At 40.5% G+C, this 20,195-nt stretch overlaps 2 protein-coding genes across 4 annotated transcripts in view; one reads left to right on the plus strand and one right to left on the minus strand.

Annotated features, from left to right (window-relative positions):
- The window catches only part of ARNTL (aryl hydrocarbon receptor nuclear translocator like), a 42,500-nt gene extending 29,222 nt beyond the window's left edge, over positions 1 to 13,278 (plus strand). Inside the window, exons 13-15 of the mRNA XM_026651241.1 lie at positions 961 to 1,054; positions 11,609 to 11,711; positions 12,632 to 13,278. Of these exons, the coding sequence (XP_026507026.1) occupies positions 961 to 1,054; positions 11,609 to 11,711; positions 12,632 to 12,792 (358 nt within the window). The 3' untranslated portion in view covers positions 12,793 to 13,278. The remainder of the gene's footprint in view (positions 1 to 960; positions 1,055 to 11,608; positions 11,712 to 12,631) is intronic.
- Positions 13,279 to 14,030: 752 nt separating this feature from the next.
- The window catches only part of BTBD10 (BTB domain containing 10), a 50,001-nt gene continuing 43,836 nt past the window's right edge, over positions 14,031 to 20,195 (minus strand). For all 3 annotated transcript variants that reach the window (XM_026651418.1, XM_026651415.1, XM_026651417.1), the window contains 3 exons: positions 19,021 to 19,218; positions 16,767 to 16,877; positions 14,031 to 15,179 (listed from right to left, as the gene is read on the minus strand). In XM_026651418.1, coding sequence (XP_026507203.1) covers positions 14,869 to 15,179; positions 16,767 to 16,877; positions 19,021 to 19,218 — 620 coding nt within the window. In that variant the 3' untranslated portion in view covers positions 14,031 to 14,868. The remainder of the gene's footprint in view (positions 15,180 to 16,766; positions 16,878 to 19,020; positions 19,219 to 20,195) is intronic.

A 20,195-nucleotide genomic window follows, 5' to 3' on the forward strand; every position in this document is an offset into this window, starting at 1 on the left:
AGGGACAGGGAGCAGGGGGGGTTAGATGGGTCTGGGGTTCTGGGGGTCTGTCAGGGGGGCAGGGGCATGGAGAGGGGTCGAGGCAGGCAGGTAGCAGAGGGAGTTGGATGGGTCAGGAGTTCTGGGGGTCCTATCAGGGGGCGGGGAGCAGTTGGATAGGGCATGGGACTCCCCGGGGGTCTGTCTGGGGTCGGGGGTGTGGATAAGGGTCGGGGCAGTCAGGGGACAGGTAGGGTCGTAGGGGGTTCTCAGGAGGGGGCAGTCAGGGGACAAGGAGCGGGGGGGGTTGGGGGTTCTGGGGGGGGCAATCGGGGTGGGAACTGGGGGGGAGTGGATGGGGGCGGGGCAGGGGCAGGGCTAGAGCGGGGCTCCTCCCCCCCGTGTCCTCTTTTTTGCTTATGGAAATATGGTAACCCTAAGTTTGTCCTATTAACATCTCAAAGCATATAGAAACTGTATAAGTCTGGCTCTTTTTTGGGTCTCCCGTACAGCAATTTTATTGTTTGGACATTGTGGGCCAGACCTTTCTTCAGCTTATATAAATATGCAAATTTACATCAGCTGAGGATCTGACTCTGTGTACTGCTTAAAAATATTTCCTACAGAGGCTGTGCAAGAAAATGGAATAGGGGAGAGCTGACGTTTATAATCTGAGCAAATTGGAATATGCCAAATTCAAGTAATTGTTTCAGCTATCTACGTTGTTGAGGGTAATAGTGGCAGCAGTGTTTAATTAATGGACGGACTAGCACTACCGACCTCATACCAACAGAAAAAGAGTGATCACAGAGGATAAACCTGATGTTAAAGGCACTTGGAGATTCACTTGACCGTTAGTCTGTTGCTGGCAGTGAACATTCTAGTATCCACCAACATGATTCATTGTTCTCTAGATGAATAGTACATTAATTGCATCATTTTGCATTGCCTCTTTCTAATTTTAATGACATTTGTTGAAAGGATAAGAGGGTCATCACCTTCCAGCTGTGGTTCCAGTCCATTGAACATTACCAGCACACCACCCCCTGATACGTCTTCTCCAGGAGGCAAAAAGGTGAGAATAAAAGTTTTTAAAATTAGAATCAGTAGTAGTAATTGAATTCTTTGTCACATGTTTCATAAATCTGACTATCTGATCCCTTGGCTGCCCAAGTCTGGGGTAGCAGAACCTAGCATACTTAAGTTTTTGAGTATTTATACATAATGAAACAGCTTCAACAGGATAGATGGAGAGAGACCCATCCCAGAATGCCCCATATTGGTTTGAGCATTTACGTGCTATATGGGAGACTCAAGTTCAAATTTCTATTCCAAGTTAGGCAAAGTGGAGACTTGAATCTAGATCTCCCACATCCCAGGTGAGTGCTCTAACCACAGGGCTGTAGGGTGTTGCGGGTGGGGAGCACAATCTCCTTTTGTGGTTTTGGGAATAGCATTTCCAGATTTCCTTTTTTTACACAACAAAAAGTGTTTAAAAATGCCCAAAATCAAAATGAAATGTTTTGTTTAACCCAATGCCTGCTTTTGTTTGTTTCATGAGAAAACCAAAGCATTTTAGTTTAGGATTGATCAGAAATGAAGAAGGTTGGTTGGTTTGTTCAATGACCCCTACATTGCTATGATACATATCAGCTTTAGCCCTAAAATTAGACGTCCTACTGTGAGCACAGTGCATTAGTCTAGAATAGGGCTGTCAATTAATTGCAGTTAACGCATGCAATTAACTCAAAACAAATTAACACATTATTTTTTTAAGAAGAGTTAATCGCATACCTCTGAAGACAGGACTCGGCGGCAGCCGAGCAGGGAGGTGGCCAGGAACAAGAGACTGCAGGTGATTTGGGAGACCTGGTCAAACACCTTCCAGTGGGGAGAGAGGAGCCCGGCCCCCCGCCGGCTGCCCCATCCCCTCCCTGTTGGACAGGGCCTGCCTTAGGGATGGGCAAGAGGGGCCACTGGTCAGGGCACCATGCTCAAGGGGGCGCCACTGCATGCCTCCAGGGCACGGGTGCCCTTCCTCCCACCGCCCTGCTCCACTGCTGCTCCTGCCCCCCCCCACCACCATGAAGCTGCCCCAGCCAAGCTGCTCTGGACTGGGAGACTGCCTCCTGTCTGTTGTGCAGGTCTTCCCCTGCCCATGTACCCGATAGCGGCTGAGCTGGGGTCAGGGAACAGGGTGGAGCCTATCTGCTGATGGCTGAAAAAGTGTTCAGGTTCCTGAGTGCTCTGCTTAAAGAGGCAGCACTCCCCCAACACACACACACGCAAATAACTGTAATAAAAAAAAATAATATAAAGTGAGCCCTGTACATTTTGTATTCTGTGCTGTAATTGAAATCAATATATTTGAAAAGGTAGAAAACATCCAAAAATATTTAAATAAATGGTATTCTGTTATTAACAGTGCGATTAAAACTGATTAATCGTGACTATTTTTGTTAATTTCGCGATCAATCGCGATTAATTTTTTTAATCATTTGACAGCCCTAGTCTAGAACAGTGTGACCTATATTGGGACTGGAGTGGAGCGGGGACAGATTTGGAGAGATAAAAGCGGGCCCTCCAAGAAAGTTCAGTACATACAGATAAAGGCTACTGAGCAGCACCTCTTATAGCAAGCACATTACATCTATCCTCCAAGAGCTGCATGAGCATTCCTTTATTCCTCTAGTTCAGGGGTCTCAAACATACGGGCCGCATGCAGCCCACAGAATTATTTGCTGCGGCTTGCCAAGCTGCCCACGGGGGCCCCCCCCCCCCCCGGAGTTATTTCCTGCTGGCGCCAAGCTCCCCTCATCCGCCACCTCCTCCCCAGCACGCCGCGTCCCCGCTCCTCTGCCTACCTCCAGGCGCTGCTGTTTGGTGGCGCTTAGCGCTTTCCAGGAGGGAGGGGGGAGGAGGCGGAGAAGAGGTGGGGCAAGGGCGGGGATTTGGGGAAGGGGTTGGAATAGGGGCAGGGAGGGGGTGGAGTTGGGGTAGGGACTTTGGGGAAGGGGTTGGAATGGGGGTGGGGAAGGGGTGGGAAGAGGCAGGGCAAGGGCGGGACCTCATGGAAGGGTGGAGTGGGGGCGGGGGCAGTGGGAGGTGGGATTTGTACCTTTATATGAAAATGTGTCAATGATGCGGCCCTCGAGCCAATGTACTAGTCCTCATGTGGCCCTCCTGGTGATTTGAGTTTGAGATCCCTGCTCTAGCTCCTCTTCTCATGCATATGGAGAAGTCCTTCTAGAGTGGCTTGTTTCAGAGCTGCAGCAAGAGAGGATTAGACTAAATTTGGGATGATCTGTCACATGGGGGCCTAAAGTTACATGTTTACTAAAAATTGGAGAAGCTGTAGTACGTGCTTAGTACTATGTCTCAAACTTTTATTTCTGATTTTAAATAGGATGTTTTAATGTATTTCTCCCTTCATTGGTTCTTTATTTGACCTATAAATGCATTTACAATACCTTAGGCTTTAGATCGGTGTTTGCTTAATCTCACTTATGGGCTAGATTTTTCAATGGGCTCTGTGCACCTGTGCCTTGAAAATCTCTGGAGAGATGCTCTAGAACCCTTTGTATGCAAGAATTCTATGGCCATGCAATCCCCCTTCTCCTTGTGACAGAACTGTGCTCCAGCATCTAAACTTTTCATTTTATTAAATTATTTCATAAGAACGGCCATACTGGGTCAGACCAATGGTTCATCTAGGCCAGTATCCTGTCTTCCGACAGTGGCCCATGCCACATGCTTCAGAGGGAAATAAATGAAATGGCAATTTATCGAGTGATCTATCCTGTTTTCTAGTTCCAGCTTCTGGTAGTCAGAGGTTTAGGGACACCAACAGCATGGGGCTGGGTCCCTGATCATCTTGACTAATAGCCATTGATGGACCTATCCTCCATGAACTTATCTAACTATATTTTGAAACCAGTTGTAGTTTTGGCCTTCTCAAAATCCCCTGACAAGAAGTTACACAGGTTAACTATGCGCTGTGGGAAGAAGTACTTCCTAATGTTTGTGTTAAACCTGCTGCCTATTAATTTTATTGAGTGACCCCTGGTTCTTGTGTTATGCAAAGGGGTAAATAACATTTCCTTATTCACTTTCTCCAGAGTATTCACAATTTTATAGACCTCTATGATATTCCCCCCCCTTAGTCATTTGTTTTCTAAGCTAAACAGTCCCAGTCTTTTTAATCTCTCCTCATATGGAAGTTGTTCCACCCCCCTTATCATTTTTGTTGCCCTTCTCTGTACTTTTTTTCAATTCTAATATATATATTTTTGAGATGGGGTGACCAGAACTGCATGTAGCATTCAAAGTGTGGGCATACCATGGATTTATATAGTGGCATTATTTTGAACCTTCCTAGTTCCAAAACTAACTTTGAAAATGTGAACAGGATGTAAACTGCCGTAGGGTTTTCTTAAGGCCTGGCCTACACAAAAAAGTTAGATTAACCCAGCTACATTGTGCAGGGGTGTGAAATGTAGTTAAGCCAACATAACCCCCAATGTAGGCAGCGTTAGGTCAGTGGAAGAATTCTTCCGTCAACCTAGCTACTGTCTCTTGGGGAGGTGAATTACCTATACTGACAGGAGAACCCCTCTTGTCGGCATCAGTAGTGTCTACACTGAAACAGTACAGCTGCAGTGCTTCAAGTGTAGACAAGCCTTATATTCTGCAGAAAGTCTAAAACAATATCCCACAGAGGTGTGAACTTCCTATTAATCTGAACGGGGCATTAACTCAAATCTAAGAGTTTATCATTTTAGATGATACATCCAACAGATGTTCTTATTGCACCATCTCAAAATGCTTAACCTACCTGCTCGGCTGACAAAACCCCAACAGGTCCAGATCCAATTTTCCCACAGATTGTTCTGGGGCAATTATACATTGTCAGTACAAAAACGTGACATACTGAAAACTACAAATAGTGTGAACTTAATATCAACAATGAAACTACTGTGCTGATATTTTCATAATTAATGAAAAACCTCCACATTGAAATCAAACTGCTGCAGAATTTAGGCTCATTTTGCTGCTGATTACCTGGGGCCTTCTCTGTAGGAGAAGGTGGGAAGCTGTGGGAAATGCTGTTGGTGAAACCACTTGACATTTAATCAGAGATTATAGAGCTGCAAGCCACCATTAGCTTCCATCTCCCAGAGCAGCTACTGGGGAAAAAGTAAGGAAGTAGGCCATTATCCAGAATGGATGTAGCTGCAGGAAGGAAAGCAATTATTAATTATTTGTATTTCTGTAGCACATAGGAGCCCCAGTCACTGATCAGGGCACCATTGTGTTAGGTGCCATACAAATACAGAACCAAAAGATTGTAAGCTCCTTGGAGCAGGGACCATCTAAGTCTGATACGTGCATGCGGTGTTCCCTTATTCTGTTAATCCTTCAAATGTCTTTTAATCCTATTGGGAAGAGGAGAGGAATTCAAGATATTCTGTGGCCAGGGCCCCAAGAATTTTTAATTCAGTCCTGCCTGGTAATACAGTGTATTCCATCAAGAGCTATATGCTATGTCCCAAGACTGATTCTTCCTCTTTACCACTGGATTTACATATTTATTATAATATAGAGTAATTTGATATCCAGATTCTTCCATGTGCATTGGTGTGTTAGTGTGCTAGAATAAATCTGGATTCTGAGATCTACACAAGAATATTGATAAGTTTTCCCATGATGCCGTGTGTCATAAGCATTAGGTACTTAACAAAAAAGCCTACATCAACAAGAGTCGATGTGAAAATGGCAATTAAAAAACAGTATGGTAAAAAACCTTGTTTTGCTAAATATCTCCAGAAATAAAAGCACTTCCATAGGAAACATGCTGAATACTAAATATTCTAGTACCCTTCTAAATTTTTTTTAACAACGTCCCTTTATTGAATGAACTAAACAATGTACATGCATGCAAGACTGCAAACGTCATATCAGTTCAAGGGAATGACCCAGAAAATAGCATGACATTGCCCTGATTACATGTTTTTGCTGGAGGTAAGCAAAAGACACAGGTTAAGCAATAGTGGATATCACCTTCACATTGGGTTTGGCTCAGCTCATTATGTAAATAGTTTTATCTATTCCATTCATTTGCTTTCTCATGTAGAAACTCTGTTATGTACAGTGACTTTGTCTGAAGCTTACAACAGAACAAGCTACTAATGAGACCTCCTGATTATTACAAAACTGGTCACCTTAAACATTGTCTCAATATGATAAAACATACACCCAGACCAACAAATATTCAAATATGGATGCTGACAGTGAGGCTACTAAAGAAGTGGTCTGATTTTCAGAGATGCTGAACACCTGCATTTCCTATTTACTTCATTGAGAGCTGCAGGTGGTAGGTAAACTTTTAAAATTAGGTCAGCTGTTTAAAGTTGGACCTTCAGTTTTGAAAATATGGGTCTAGGGATAATGTTTTCTGCCCTTTCTGAAAATAAACACAAGATCTTTCTTGCTGAAGACTTGTCAACTTTCAAAGAAAATTGTCTTGCGCCACCTATAGGGGAACACTTAGTGTGCCACTTCTCACATCCCCAAATGCATTTTTATCAAGCGAGAGATATTATTTCACATAAGTTTCCTAAATACAGTAGATTCCTCTTAATAGCAATGCTGTTATTAACAACTTTGCTTATTAGCAGCATTTTGCCAGGAACCAGTCCCATCCCATTGACTTTAATGAGATTTGGATATTGGCAATAGTGTGATTCCTATGGAGAACTTTTTTGGGAAGAAAGGCCTCAGCTGGAGGCAGGTTTCTGGGGCTGCAACCAGGGAAGGAAGCACTTGGCAAACCTGCCTGTGGCTGGGGACTTGCCACCCACACAAAGGGGGAGCCCTTGCTGGAGTCCTGGCACTGCAGGCTGGGAGGGGGGTGGCTTTGGACAGAGCAGCAGTGGGGAGGAAGCTAAAGCTCACTTGCTGGGGAGCTGCACAGTACCTCTCCCTGTGCTCTCCAGGCTGTGCTCTGCCCCGGCACAGAGGGGCTGCAGCTAGAGAAGGAAGTGTGGGACATGCTGAGGCTGGGCATAGCTTGTAGAGTGCAGGAGGAATTACAGTGCAGGCAGCCCCTGAGGCCCCAGCATACCTGCTGCCTGTGGAAAGCTGGGCTGCAGCCCCCCTCCCTACTACCGCTGTGCCTGCAGGTGGGTTTGCAGGGCTGCAGCCAGGGAACGCATGTCCCACCCAGTGCTTCTTTCCCTAATTGCAGCCTACAAACCTGTCTTCTGCTTATTGGCAACTTCCAGATAATGGCAACTTTTTGCTGAGAACAGAAGTTGCTAATAAACTGAATCCAGTGTATACCGAAATTTTAGAAATACAAGTTAATTACCTTTATATGTGCATTGTGTATCAGGTTATAATTACAGCTCTCTCATTTGTGATGTCACCAGCCCCCATTATTAGGACCATAGGCTCATTAGGATAAAGATCAAAGATTTATGACAGTACTGATTACTGTACTATTGCTGTAGTAGAGAATATATAATTAACCGGAAGTCTAACATTAATTGTAACTACTTTCATTGTCTTGTGACCTTTAGCCCTGGTGCCATGCACCTTACATTGTTTTTCCTTGCCAACAAGCTAGTTAATTACTTTAGTATCCTTGTAATGGAAAAGACAAGAACGTAACTTCATACACTGTTTGTTGCACAAACTGACATGTTTTAGCTGAATACAGAGCATCTAGATGAGTAGAGGCTGGAGCCTGCTGCTCACAGGAATTGTCCCATTTAAGTCAACAGAAGTATTTGTACAAGTATGGATTTGCAAATTCAAGCCTTGAGACGACAGAAGCGGTTGCCAGAGAGACTGACTAGATGGTCAATGAGAATTCCCTTTACCATTAGGGGAAGATGTTTAATTTGCAACCAACCAACATCTGTTACAATATTTCAATTCTACTATGTTTATAAATGTATGAAATATCCCTCAGGCTACTCAGGTATGAAGTATGTGATTTAAATTAATGGAAGAAACTGCAGTCATATAGCAAGATCAATTTTGAATCTCCCTTAAAGTAGCATAGCAAATATGTGCATAGAAACACACCTCCCACCGTGGGGGCCCTGATCCATAAATAGGGCCCCCAGATGCTACTATTACAAATACATAATAAAGCAGACTGAGAAGTTTAGATGTAGCCTTGGTGCTTCTTTGGAACTACTATTTAGCTATATTCTTTTATTAGGATACATAATAACTTTAACAGTGATTACCTAAGTAAAAGGAGCAAAAGCAGCCGACTGCTTTTTCTTTATGAAAAAGATTTAATTCCATAATCATACACTCAGGCACTAAAACAACTCAAAGTGCTTCAGTGTTTGGATAGTATCACCTCAGGCAACATGTAGCAGTTACAAGCCATCATCACCTGGAACCTAGGTGTTCATCTAGATTTTGCATCCCAACAAATACACTTGACTATGGATGATCCATCCATTTAGGCTGCAAAGTTGAGTGGGCATGACAACCCCCAGGCTTCTACCAAACAAGTCTGATTTATTTTTTGCTAGTTTTGTGGTAACTGTAGGATTCATGAAAATGAGATTTGAGCCACAAACTAATGGACATAAGCCTTGCTGTGCCTGTCCTGTACTCTTGAACATTGAAAGCCAATCATGCTGATCCGTATGGTGGTTTTATAAGAAGGTTGGGTAGAGACTATAGATTAAGTATGACCTTAGTCAGGAGGTGAATTTTCATCTCCTTAGCTAAATAGCTAGTGTATTTACCCAGACATTTCAGTGTGAAAATATCCTTGCCAAGAATCAATACAGATGTGGTGCCCTACATTTAATTTTAATTACTAGTTTAATTTCTTCTCCCTGTATCCACAATGGCAGCAGTGTACTAACTATAGCAGTTCACACATCTCTAAGCCAGTGTACAAAAGGAAAATATAACTGTAAAACAACAACAATCGTGCTATTAAATCAGTAGGCACAGAAGTTTGCAAGCCAGGCATTCAAAGTAGTGCAAAATAGTAAATTATAGTACAGCTGATTTCATATTACTTTTCAAAAGATTGGCAATGCAGTCTCTTTAATACAAACCACAGTGACTCAGAGAACACAACATTTTGATACTTCAAATTCTGAATGTATAGCTAATGTTCGGAGTTTCATGGGTCTAGATGACAAACAGAGAACAGAAGTTATTTGCTCCATTTTCAATAAATGCTTATGAAAGAGAATAAAGTCACTTAAGACAAATCAATGAGTGACAGCAGCCATATACTTCACTCTTTCTTTGTTTAAACAAGTTAGTATTATAAATATTCTTGCAGTGGCATCAGAAGCCTAGAAATCCCATCAGACTAAGGCTATGGATACACTACACAGCTTGCCGCTGTAGTGCTACTAGTGCAGATGATCTAAGCCAACAGGAACCTTTGTGAACAGCGGTAGCTATGTCGGCAGGAGAGCTTCTCCCGCTGACACAGCATTGTCCACACCGGCACTTAGGTCAGAGTAACTTACATTGCTTGGAGGGGTGGCTTATCCACACCCCTGAGCAACATAATTTATACCGCCATAAACTGTAGTATATACGTAGCTTGAGGCACATACACAGATAGAGCATATCATAGAATTCAAATTCCCTAGGAGAAAATACAAAAAGCATAAAAAACCCAACAGTACCTTGGGAGGAGAACTCACCCCTCTCCAAACTAAAGTAAAATATTACTACAACCTCTACCTATATTACATAACAAAACTTAACAGTGATTGTAACTAGATGCTGTTTCTCTTGCCCCATGAGCCATGATCAAGTGTAGTAATTGCAGTGTTATACCTGCTACTAGCGTAGTCTGTATTGTACAAAAATCCTTTCAGCTTGCAGAGCGCTTCCCAATGGAGTAGTCTCTTATCGTAACCTACACTGGTATAAAGAAACCACCAACTATACGTGCAGCTTTGGCCAGAAATTCAAGGCCTGGTGCCAGTGCTCCCCTGGAGGGAAACACTACATTTTGGTTCTAGAAAGAGAGCAGTGGTTCCATTCAATGAAGGAAGGAGTAGGGCTGCTTTAGAAGCAGTCTCAGCTGGCGTATCATGGAAGAAACAGAAGAGATCACCACTGAAAATACCATTAAAGAGATTTACTTATGGAGAAACTAAATGTTAATATAAGGCTAAAAAACTGAAGTCTTAGCTACATGGGGATGGGTTTTGATATTACCTGAGTTGTGAATTTAAACAGCTGCAGTTACACCAGTAAAATCCCCACGTGGGGGGACAATCTCGGAGAACGGTGCTTTTTTGTTTGTTTTGTTTAGCTTATGTCACCAGACCAAGTGTCCAGATTCGGGGAAGGGGTTATACCAGTGTAACTATACCATGGTAACACCTAAATCTTTCCCATCTCAAGAAGCCCTTAGTCAAAGGGCCCGACTCTCTGCACTAGTATAAATCACTACACACAGAGCAAGGAAGCAAAATGGGAGTAAAAATGCTACCAATTCAGTTTAATTATTTCCATCCTCTTTGCACTCACTTTACAGATGGAAATAACTAGACAAGTTGCAGGGCAGTGGAGCATCAGGCTATATTTTGCCTAAGTATTGTTCTTGTGGATATATTCCTTAGAGCAAGCTCAGAACTAAATGACCTCTAATTTAAGCACAACTGAGTAGTTTCAACTAGAATCAATTTTTTTTTTTTTTTTTTTTTTTGCTTCCTTATTGCCCATTATATTAGGGCAGGGGGCAAAAAAACCCAACAACCCTCCATCTCTATTCAGGGCATCCGGTAGGGTCTTTGTAATGCAGATACTCACCAATGGAATGTTACTAGCCAGAACAAGCTGAGCAACCCCATGGCACTCTGTATCAAGAGGATTACACTAGAGATTGTATGCTTTTCAGGGCTGGGGCTGTAGCCTGTGTGTTTGCACAGCACGTAGGCACTACCCAGATTACAAATAAATACTCACCTTCTAGGCATCAGGAGTTAGACCAAATCATTACAACCTCGAACAGTGTTGGCCTTGCAGTGGAGAGGGGGAAGGGGAGTTCAAATGCATTTTATAAATGGCTCTATTTGAAATTTACAAATGGTGGAACTTAGAAATTCCATAGCAAGAACCCAGTGCTGCAAAAAAAATTAAAAAATTAAGCAATGTGTTTTTGCAATGCAGTTCTTTCTGAAGAAAGCGCTGCCATCTAAAGCTCATTGGTTACAGTACCTTTTATAGCAGTTCCTTTACTTTCCAGTGTTTGACATTGCTTTGACACGTCTCACTTTCACTGGGCAAATAAACTTTGCCCATTCCTCACTGAGGCTTAAAATTGATAAAATAGTAAGCATGAAGCATTTTAAGATAATTTCATGTTGTAGGTGGTGTTTAACTTCTAACAAAGTTGGTTTGCAGGTAGATTGTCTCGCATCTCTCCCCCAATCTTCACCACATTTAATATTAAAGTATCCTGCTGTGAAGTCTCACTGGAACGCAGTTTAAGTTCATATGTTCGGATCCTAAGACTTGCTGTATGCCCTCCTTTTTCAGATGTGCTACATAGGTTAAGGCTGAGAGCAGCACGAGTACCACAGGACACTAGAAATTTACATTTTTCATTTGTTTCTAGATTTTGAATGGTGGAACTCCAGACATTCCCTCTGCTGGTTTACTATCTGGGCAGATCCAGGATAATTCTGGCTATCCATATTCCGACAACTCCTCCATTCTTGGTAAGCACAGTCATACAATTAAGTCTATAGTTCAGAGAGGTATGACAAATGTAACTCTAGCCATCTCAAAGCATCATCTTTACACAAAACTTTATCTAGAATAAAATTAGGCTTAAGAACATTTTAGGACAAAGACCAAGTAATAGTCTTCAAAAATAAATTAGTAATAAATGCCTTTAAAGCTCTGTGCTGATAAATACGTTACAGCTTAATTGGTTATAGCAGCAAACCCCATTGTTTACATGAGGTCTGACATATCTCAGCTCTATGCACACCCTGGCATGATCTTTTGCTCACTCACAAAACAATTAAAATACATAAAATGGTAGTTTATAAAACACTATTTTCTTATCATTTTGCTAGGAATTTTCCTTCATATGGGAAAGATTCATTGTATAAACATCTACCCTTAAACATTTTCCTTGGACTATTTGAGCCCCTCACTTCCTATCCCTCAAAAGTTCGGCTTCTTTTCAACAGCCCAATGGCCATTTTCAACTCATTCTACTGAAAAAATGAAATTGGATTTTTTTTTTTTTTTTAAATAGAATGAGTTGGAAGTGGCCAAGGCCCCCCACCAGGCTGCCACATTGGTTACTTGAAACTGCTCACCCTGACATTCTACCCCTTTCACACACCTCCCACAGCCCTTGTCCTCCACTAACTCCCCATTCAGCCCCATGGTTAGCATAAATCCTGTAGGTAATTTTTCTGTCATCGGGGTGAGATCCCAGCTCTGTACTGTACGCTGAGGAGTGCATTTGCCATCAAACATCCCCCCCACCACCTATCAGAATGCAGTTTAGCATGCTCACTTCCAACACAGTTAATGATTGACATTTTTCTGAGCAATCACTTTATACAATATATAAAATCATATTTTAAATGCTTGCTGCAGTTTTCTTTTAATACTTTCACAGGGGAGAACTCTCACATAGGCATAGATATGATAGACAACGACCAAGGATCAAGCAGCCCCAGCAACGACGAAGCTGCAATGGCAGTTATAATGAGCCTTTTGGAAGCAGACGCAGGCCTCGGAGGCCCTGTGGATTTTAGCGACTTACCGTGGCCCTTGTAAATGCTACATATTAATTCAGCATCTGAATATCAAAGTGCATTATTGGTGGAGTTCTACAGTCTGTGAAGCGTGGATTATGAGAATAGCTTTTATGTATGAATTTCATAAAAGCCATATCAGAACACACAACTCATCCTACCATGTGTCATTTCAGACAAAGTGGAGATAAAACATGCTACAGTGTTCTTGCATTATGGATTTGGTTAGCTGTGGATAGCTTGCATTAATTGTATATTTTGGGATTCTGTTCTTTTTGAATTTTTTTTAATCACTGTGCAACTCAGCACTGTTATCATTGGTAGCTTTTATATGCAAACGGTCATTTCAGATGTATGATGTGTTTTTACACTACAAAAAGGTCCCCCATGTGGATATTTCTTATACTAATTGTATCATAAAACTGTTTATTCTTTGTCAGAATCCTTTACTATAAATATTGTTAAAGTGTAATGTATTAGACAGTTAAATATTTTTAAAATAAATATGTTTCCCTTGTTCTAAAATGCAGCATTTACTTTTTTATAATAAAAAAATTCTGATAAGACCCCGCATAAGAAGTATGGTAGAAGCCATAGATTGTGCTTGTTACTTTCAAAATGGAAAAAAAGGGAAACATTCAGTCCCAAGGCTTCATTCTCAGCTCACTGCTTTCAGCCAATTTCATATACACACACACTTTACAGTTAAACCCATTTCTAACATGTTTGCTTTTTTATAGAGTTAGTTCTTCTATAATTCCAGTAACTTAAAAATTATCATGAACTATCTTTGGAAGTGCATCCATTTGATAAATGGAGAGAATTATAGTTTAACCATATTGCCTTACTTCCACAACCGATGACTTCCTAATGGAGGAATGTCATCAGGTTTTTATTTTGGGGGAAGAAACAGATTGTTTATGACATTTTTGCCTCTTGTAAGTATGTCCTGTAGTCGAAACAGCTTCTCTAGTAACCCCCCAGCAATACAACCTCTTATCTAGTTGGCGTCAAGATGTGAACAATTTTTAATATTTTGATTCAGAAGATAGATTCCCCAGTGCTGGGATTCCTAACTGGTATTTGATGGCTGATAAGGAAGGGAAAAATTGAAGACTGACACCATGCCTTCCATCATTAACACATTATATTCCTCCTCTAAGACTAGAGGAGGAGAAGGAGTAAGTGCACAGATAGTCACTGGAATTTATACCTAGTATATATATCATCTTTGGTAAGGGATAACTCATGTCAAACTGATTAAAATAATGGAAATTTTATTTGAATGAAAAACTTGAATTTACAATCATTTAATAAATGAAGAGTGAACCATCTGCATTTTTCTATTCCATGACACTTATTACAAACTTTTACTAAATAAATATTTCCATCAACAAATTCAGGTAAGGCAAAATTTAAGAGAAATCCCCCTATCAATTGTTCACAATCCTTGAACATGGCTCACATTACAAACAAGTGAAAAAATTCACTGGAGAAATTTGAGTTGGGCAGGATGTTAAATGGGTAATTGAATAATGTCCTCAATCCAAAAACCGCAGTGGTAATCATTTTGTGCTCGATCATATACAATACATTTAAGAGTCCATCTATTCAGAGCAAACTATTTACATTTAAATGAGTAGAAAGACTTTGATAGAAGCACTTTGTTAAAGTTAGCATTGTGCAACACATTTATAAAACATGGCTTTGAGAATCCATTTATCAAGCAGCCATTCATAAAGTGCTACTATCAATTCTGATTCTGCATTTTGCCTTCCATGTAACAATATTGAATGTACAGTAGCCAGCAGATCCCATTGTTTTTTGATGGGCCTAGAGTGAGAAGGACAGTCCAGCATACAAATAACCAATATCGCAAACCTACTCAAACAAATACATGTACATAACTGGAACCTCAGGATGTTTTAGTTGTACTCTTTAAAAACCACGATTAGATACTCCTTTGGTCTCTAAGAAAGCCCATTCTGCAATATCCTAAACACTGTGTTACACAATGAAGAAAAGCTGGAATTGCAGTGCAGTATGAGAGAGAGTCACTTTTTAAAGTAGCATGCTTTTGTTTGAATAAGAATCTGAATCAGAGTGCTGGGTTTAGTCCCTCCGGGTCCACATCATTGTTGCTGGGTGGAGGATGAATAGGTAGAATATCCAGCTCATCCACTTGTGGTGTGGGGTGCATTACCACTAGCTGGTCCTGGGGGATATCTGCTGCAGCTGCTGCTAGGTTTGTAATAGATTTACTTTTTACACACTGAAAGTCAACATGCCGACTCTTTCCTTCTTCTTTTTCCCAAGACATCCGAATGAATGGTCTTTGGACATAGTTGTAAATCACCTCTGGCCTCCCACCTGGCCGTTTCTTCACTTTTTCTTTGTATGTGGGGTAACCTAAAAATATTAGAACAAAATGACAATTAAAGTTTCCAGTACTACTTAGCTCAAAGTTCTCCTTCACCAGCTCAGCTTCAGAGCATGTACACAACCAGCCAACCAGAAGGTTGAGATACAATGAAGATAAGCAAGTCCATTTCCAGATTAGCATACAGAATGATGCCGACACCACCATGTTTTTTTGTTTTTTAACACCAGGCATTCCCCAGTTTACAAAACAAACACAAATTAGCCAAAATCCAAGGGGAAAAAATGCTAAGGCCATTTACTACTAAAGCAAGTCTTTCTAGACCTAGTGAAGAGAGTGCCTGCAAAAGTAATGCTAGTAACTCTCCCCTCCAGACAGAATGCTGGTATGCTCCCTCACAGCACTGTTGGCCCGGAGAGCAAGGGATGAGGTTTGAGATGTGAACCCCCAGAGTGGTGAAACAATAATATGCTGGCATGAGTTCTCCAGGCTGGGTCCCAAGCATTTTCCCCCTCATTTCAAACACTGACTAGTGACAATAGTACATTACTATAACTTCTGCAGCAAAGCAAAACTGGTTTCCATATTTGTTTTGGGGGTAGGAGGAGAAAGATGCAGCCAAGTGGTATTTTATTTCTCATTACTAAGTATGAAAAGTTGTCTCCAGTTTTATTTCTGTGGGGGGCCAGACAGATAGTCCCAAACACTGCATTTGTGGGACTATTTATTTAAGATCATAACCATGTTCACTTTCCTTAAATCACAACTACTGGGTTTCTGGGAGCCGGAGTTGAAGCCTAACTCAGTTCTTGTTCCTGCACTCATGCCCTAAAAATTTAGGGACACTAAACACTTCAGCTGTCCTTTGCCTGACCAAAGTTGTGCTAATGGGGTATAAAGGGAACAGAGTCCAGCCCTTCTAGGCTAGAAGAAGGTTGTCATGAATACTGCTGGCCAACACTGTTCAAACTACTTTTGGGGGGAAATTTATCTTGACAATTTCCATAAAATCTGGCTTACTGCTTTTTTGAGTTACAAAATTCTTATTTATGGAAAACCAGTGTTCAGTAAGCTTAAAAAGCTTTTCCTATTTTTCTACCAGCAGAGTAGACAGCAGAGGACAAGATCCTTAAAGCTCCCTAAAGTTCAGAGTGACCCAATTCCTTCCTTCCTCTCTCTTCCCCCACAGTCCAGTCATGGCAGCTTTCTTAGAAGACTATGAGAGGGGTCAGTTTGTCTATGTGAGCAGGTCATGAGAAATATTTTTATATATAATTTTACATTAAAAATCTCCATTATGAGATTATTTAGATTGCAAAGAAAACACTTGAAAGTTAGGAAATCCAGAATTAAGGTCACAGGATGCAGCAGAACCATCCACTCATTGATAAGTCAAAGAAAGCTCTGCAGTGGGAAGGTATGTTAGAATTTGGATACAAGATAAGCCAACAAGGTGAACAAATTAGTTTCCACCATAAAACAGACTAATAGGCTAATACCACTGACTTACAATAGCTCATATAGCAAGGTAGGGACAGTGGCTGTACAGAGGGGCAGAAGCACAGAAATGCCCTTTGCCAAAGGATTAGCTTGGAAGCAATGAAAATTACTCTTACCTTCAATACCCAATCGAATCTTCTTGAGCCCCCTTTCCTTCAGAACCGATTTGGCCACATCTCTGTTTTCAATATACTTGAAGAATCTATACAACTTTGTGCTGTAAATAACTGGGGAAATTGCATTTCAGAGATTAATAAAAAGTTGTACTGGAAGTTTTTAGCCTCTAGTTGTACAATGAAGATGGTCTAAGTGGTGTTTACAAATGAGGCCAGAGGGGGTTGATAAACACCACAATGTAAAGTTACCTAGAATTCAAGCATATGGGTGAATCATGAGCTCATATTCCATCATCCTATTTAAATCTGTAATTCCAGTTGAAACTATGGAAAAAGTTCCTAGGATGTTATAAGTCAACTAAGATTGAAATATGAGAAAAATAAAGGCATATTTTCAAACACAGTTAAAGGGTATTGTCAACTGATGGTCTGGATGGTTTCTCCCACTGATTTCATTCATGTTTTTATAGACTGATGTTTTCTTGAAGGCGCTCAGAATGGAGACATGGCAGAGTCTGTAGTGTAAATTAAACTACAATGAATCCCAAGAAAGGTAAAGTTCTAAGATGTGTTCCGCAAATAGACAGATTGCCCTGCACACGTTAAAATGCTTGCCAATCTACTTAGCAAGTGGATTAGAGTTAAGTTTTCGTTATTTCTTTTAGAGAAAAAAAGTTTCCTAAAAGGGCAGACACTCCATTGACAAGTGGAGCCTGCTAAATACAGAGGAAACTTCTCAGTAATTTAGGTTAGTAGTCCACAACCCTTTCCTGTTTTCAAGCTATGTTATTTCTCGGAAAATAGGAATTGCAGAGATTTACACACACAAAAGACCCCTTCACAAGCTGTGTAGGATTCCCAGAGAAAACACGAGTGTGTGTAATAAACGGCTTTGGAGTGGAGACCGGAGCTAGAGCAGCTCCGGAGCAGTGGAGCTGCAGGTTTTTGCCTGGATCTGGAGCAGAGCCAGAGCACAGCTCCAAAGCCCTGGACAGAACTAATTACTTTTTTTTTTTTTTTTTTAATTGAGAGAGTTACTGCCTCCTTAAGATTGCTAGAAGTCTGACCAGTCTTCTTTGCTTTGCTCTGCTAGAACAGTGACATTACTCATACTTGGGCTTGGAAGTATTAGATTTTTATTGATAAATGTCAGTAAACATCAATGTCACCATGTACACAAACTGACAAAAATATTTCCATCAATAATTAAAATTTATAGACAGGCAAAGTAAGAAAAATGCTGTTTGAAAACTTAGTGATTTAAGTATACTTATTTTGTATATTTTGACATGACACATTGACCATGTGTTTTTAACAGTTATAAAGCTTTAACTTTTTGAATCTCAACATCTGTCATTAATTGTCTGACCCCTCTATTCTCTGACTATAAATTCCAACTGTGAAAATTTAAATTAATAAAAATCAAAAAATGGTTAAAAATAAACATTAGTATTTTCCGTTGAAATTAAAAAACAAAAATCAAATTCTGCCATGCCTACACATACTGTCTGAAATTATTTTCAACTAAACTATTTTCATTCCCTCAAACATTGAGGGGGGTGGGAGGGAGAGAGAAGAAAAACAAGTTTCTCAAGATTAAAATTCACCTTGACTGAGTTTTTGGTAAAGTTTTAACAAAAGTTACTTGAGAGGTTTGCATAGTGTCAGATTAAAAAAGAAAGCCTTTGAGGGCCTTTTATTTTGTTGGAGCACAAAAAAGTCAACTTTTTAAATACATTGAATCCATGTACTCAGACTGGAAAGGAACTTCAAACTGCACAAAGATACTGTGCATGAGCAGAAGGGAATTAGTTATCAATTGCTTCTAACTTATTTATGGACTAAACTGTTAAAAATGTTTTCATAACAAAGTAAGAGAACATTGGCTGCTGCACTCGATCCATTTATCTTCTGTAAACCAATTCTTCATTTTAAAGTAGAATTGGCCAAAAATGGGAATCATTCTTCAAATGCTTTCCAACTAGCTCTGTTTGAAAGTATTTTCCCCCTCAACTGCTTGTGTCCTTTAGGAAGTATTTTATTCCTGTCTTTGAACAGAGTGCAATTTAACATGGCTGCATTTTCTTGACTTCAACTGATACAGCATATCATCATACCAAATACAAATAATCTGCGCACTAGTAGCTGTGAGGATGTTGTAAAGCTCTAATAGTGCCTGAGTTTAATACTGATGCAGAGTCAACAAAGCACTTTGGTAGAGTTAAATTCTATAAAAGTATAAAATCAGACTTACTTTGTGAATATTCCTCTCCCATCTGTGGAGGATACTCTTCATCCCAATCAACCACATCATCATCCGTAAGCACAACAATGTGGCACTCTCTCTCGCCGCTTTGGGCACTAGCTACCATCAGTGGAAGAATCATTTCTTCAAGGTAAAATTCAAACTGTCTGCGAGCACCATCATTTGATAATTCATGCATAAGAGCACCTGAAATCAAACCCATAAAAAGCGTACTGACATTGGGAATCGTGGTAGAGAAATGCAGGCTGGAATTAAAACTGAACAGCAGCACACATCCGCCCATAACGAAATAAAACAAGGCATAAGTCAATTCCTTTGACTGTTAAGTGGTCTGATAGATTTCCTTCAGTTTATTAGTATGAGCAAAAGCAGAACTGCCTTTCAATTTAAATAGCCTTTCAATTTAAATAATGTGTCAAGGTTTGTATAGGAAGGATTGTCTTGCAGTTTGCTATTTCCCTGTCAAACAGAGTAACCTGATAACTAGATTATGCAACCATGTCTTTCTACATTAAGTGATAACATTTTTCTTGTATTTCTGGTACATGTATGATAGTGATTTGTAAAATTCCCCTCGTATTTGCTAAAAAAAGTTTGCAGTATTGTAGCAGCCCAGGATATGAGAGAAACAAGGTATGTAAGGTAATAGCTTTTATTTGGCTAACTTCTGTTGGTGGAAGGTGTCAGGCAAGAGTTAAAATTTAGCTAACAGCTACGACAGAAACTGCAGATCAAGCAGGAATGCTTTAGAAGCCCAAGGACACTGACAACTGTAAACAACTGATAAACTTATATGATCAAATGTCCGCCCAGTAACTCGGCTCTTAGAACAGAACAAACCCTCCCTTCACAGCCCTCTGGATATTGTAAACACTCACCCCCACCCCACCCCTTCGCCTTAAGGTATTCACGAATAATTGATGTAATCAAAACAGTTTGATGCGTATGTTCTGTTCCTGTCACTGTCATGTTAAGTGCGTTCTCTGTCATTGAAACAATGTTTGTCTCTGTAAGAACAAGATAAATGCAAATGAAGTGATAAAAGAAAGGAATATAATTGGTCACTGTAACCCCACACCTTTGAAGCTGTTTATCAGTCTTCCCAGTACCGTTAATAAACCCCCTTCAGTATTGTCTGTGCTTGCCTGATTCTTGGGGAAAAG

The sequence above is a fragment of the Terrapene carolina genome, unplaced genomic scaffold, assembly GCF_002925995.2.
Source record: "Terrapene carolina triunguis isolate 2854851 unplaced genomic scaffold, T_m_triunguis-2.0 Scaffold96, whole genome shotgun sequence".
In the NCBI taxonomy this organism is placed as follows: domain Eukaryota; kingdom Metazoa; phylum Chordata; order Testudines; family Emydidae; genus Terrapene; species Terrapene triunguis.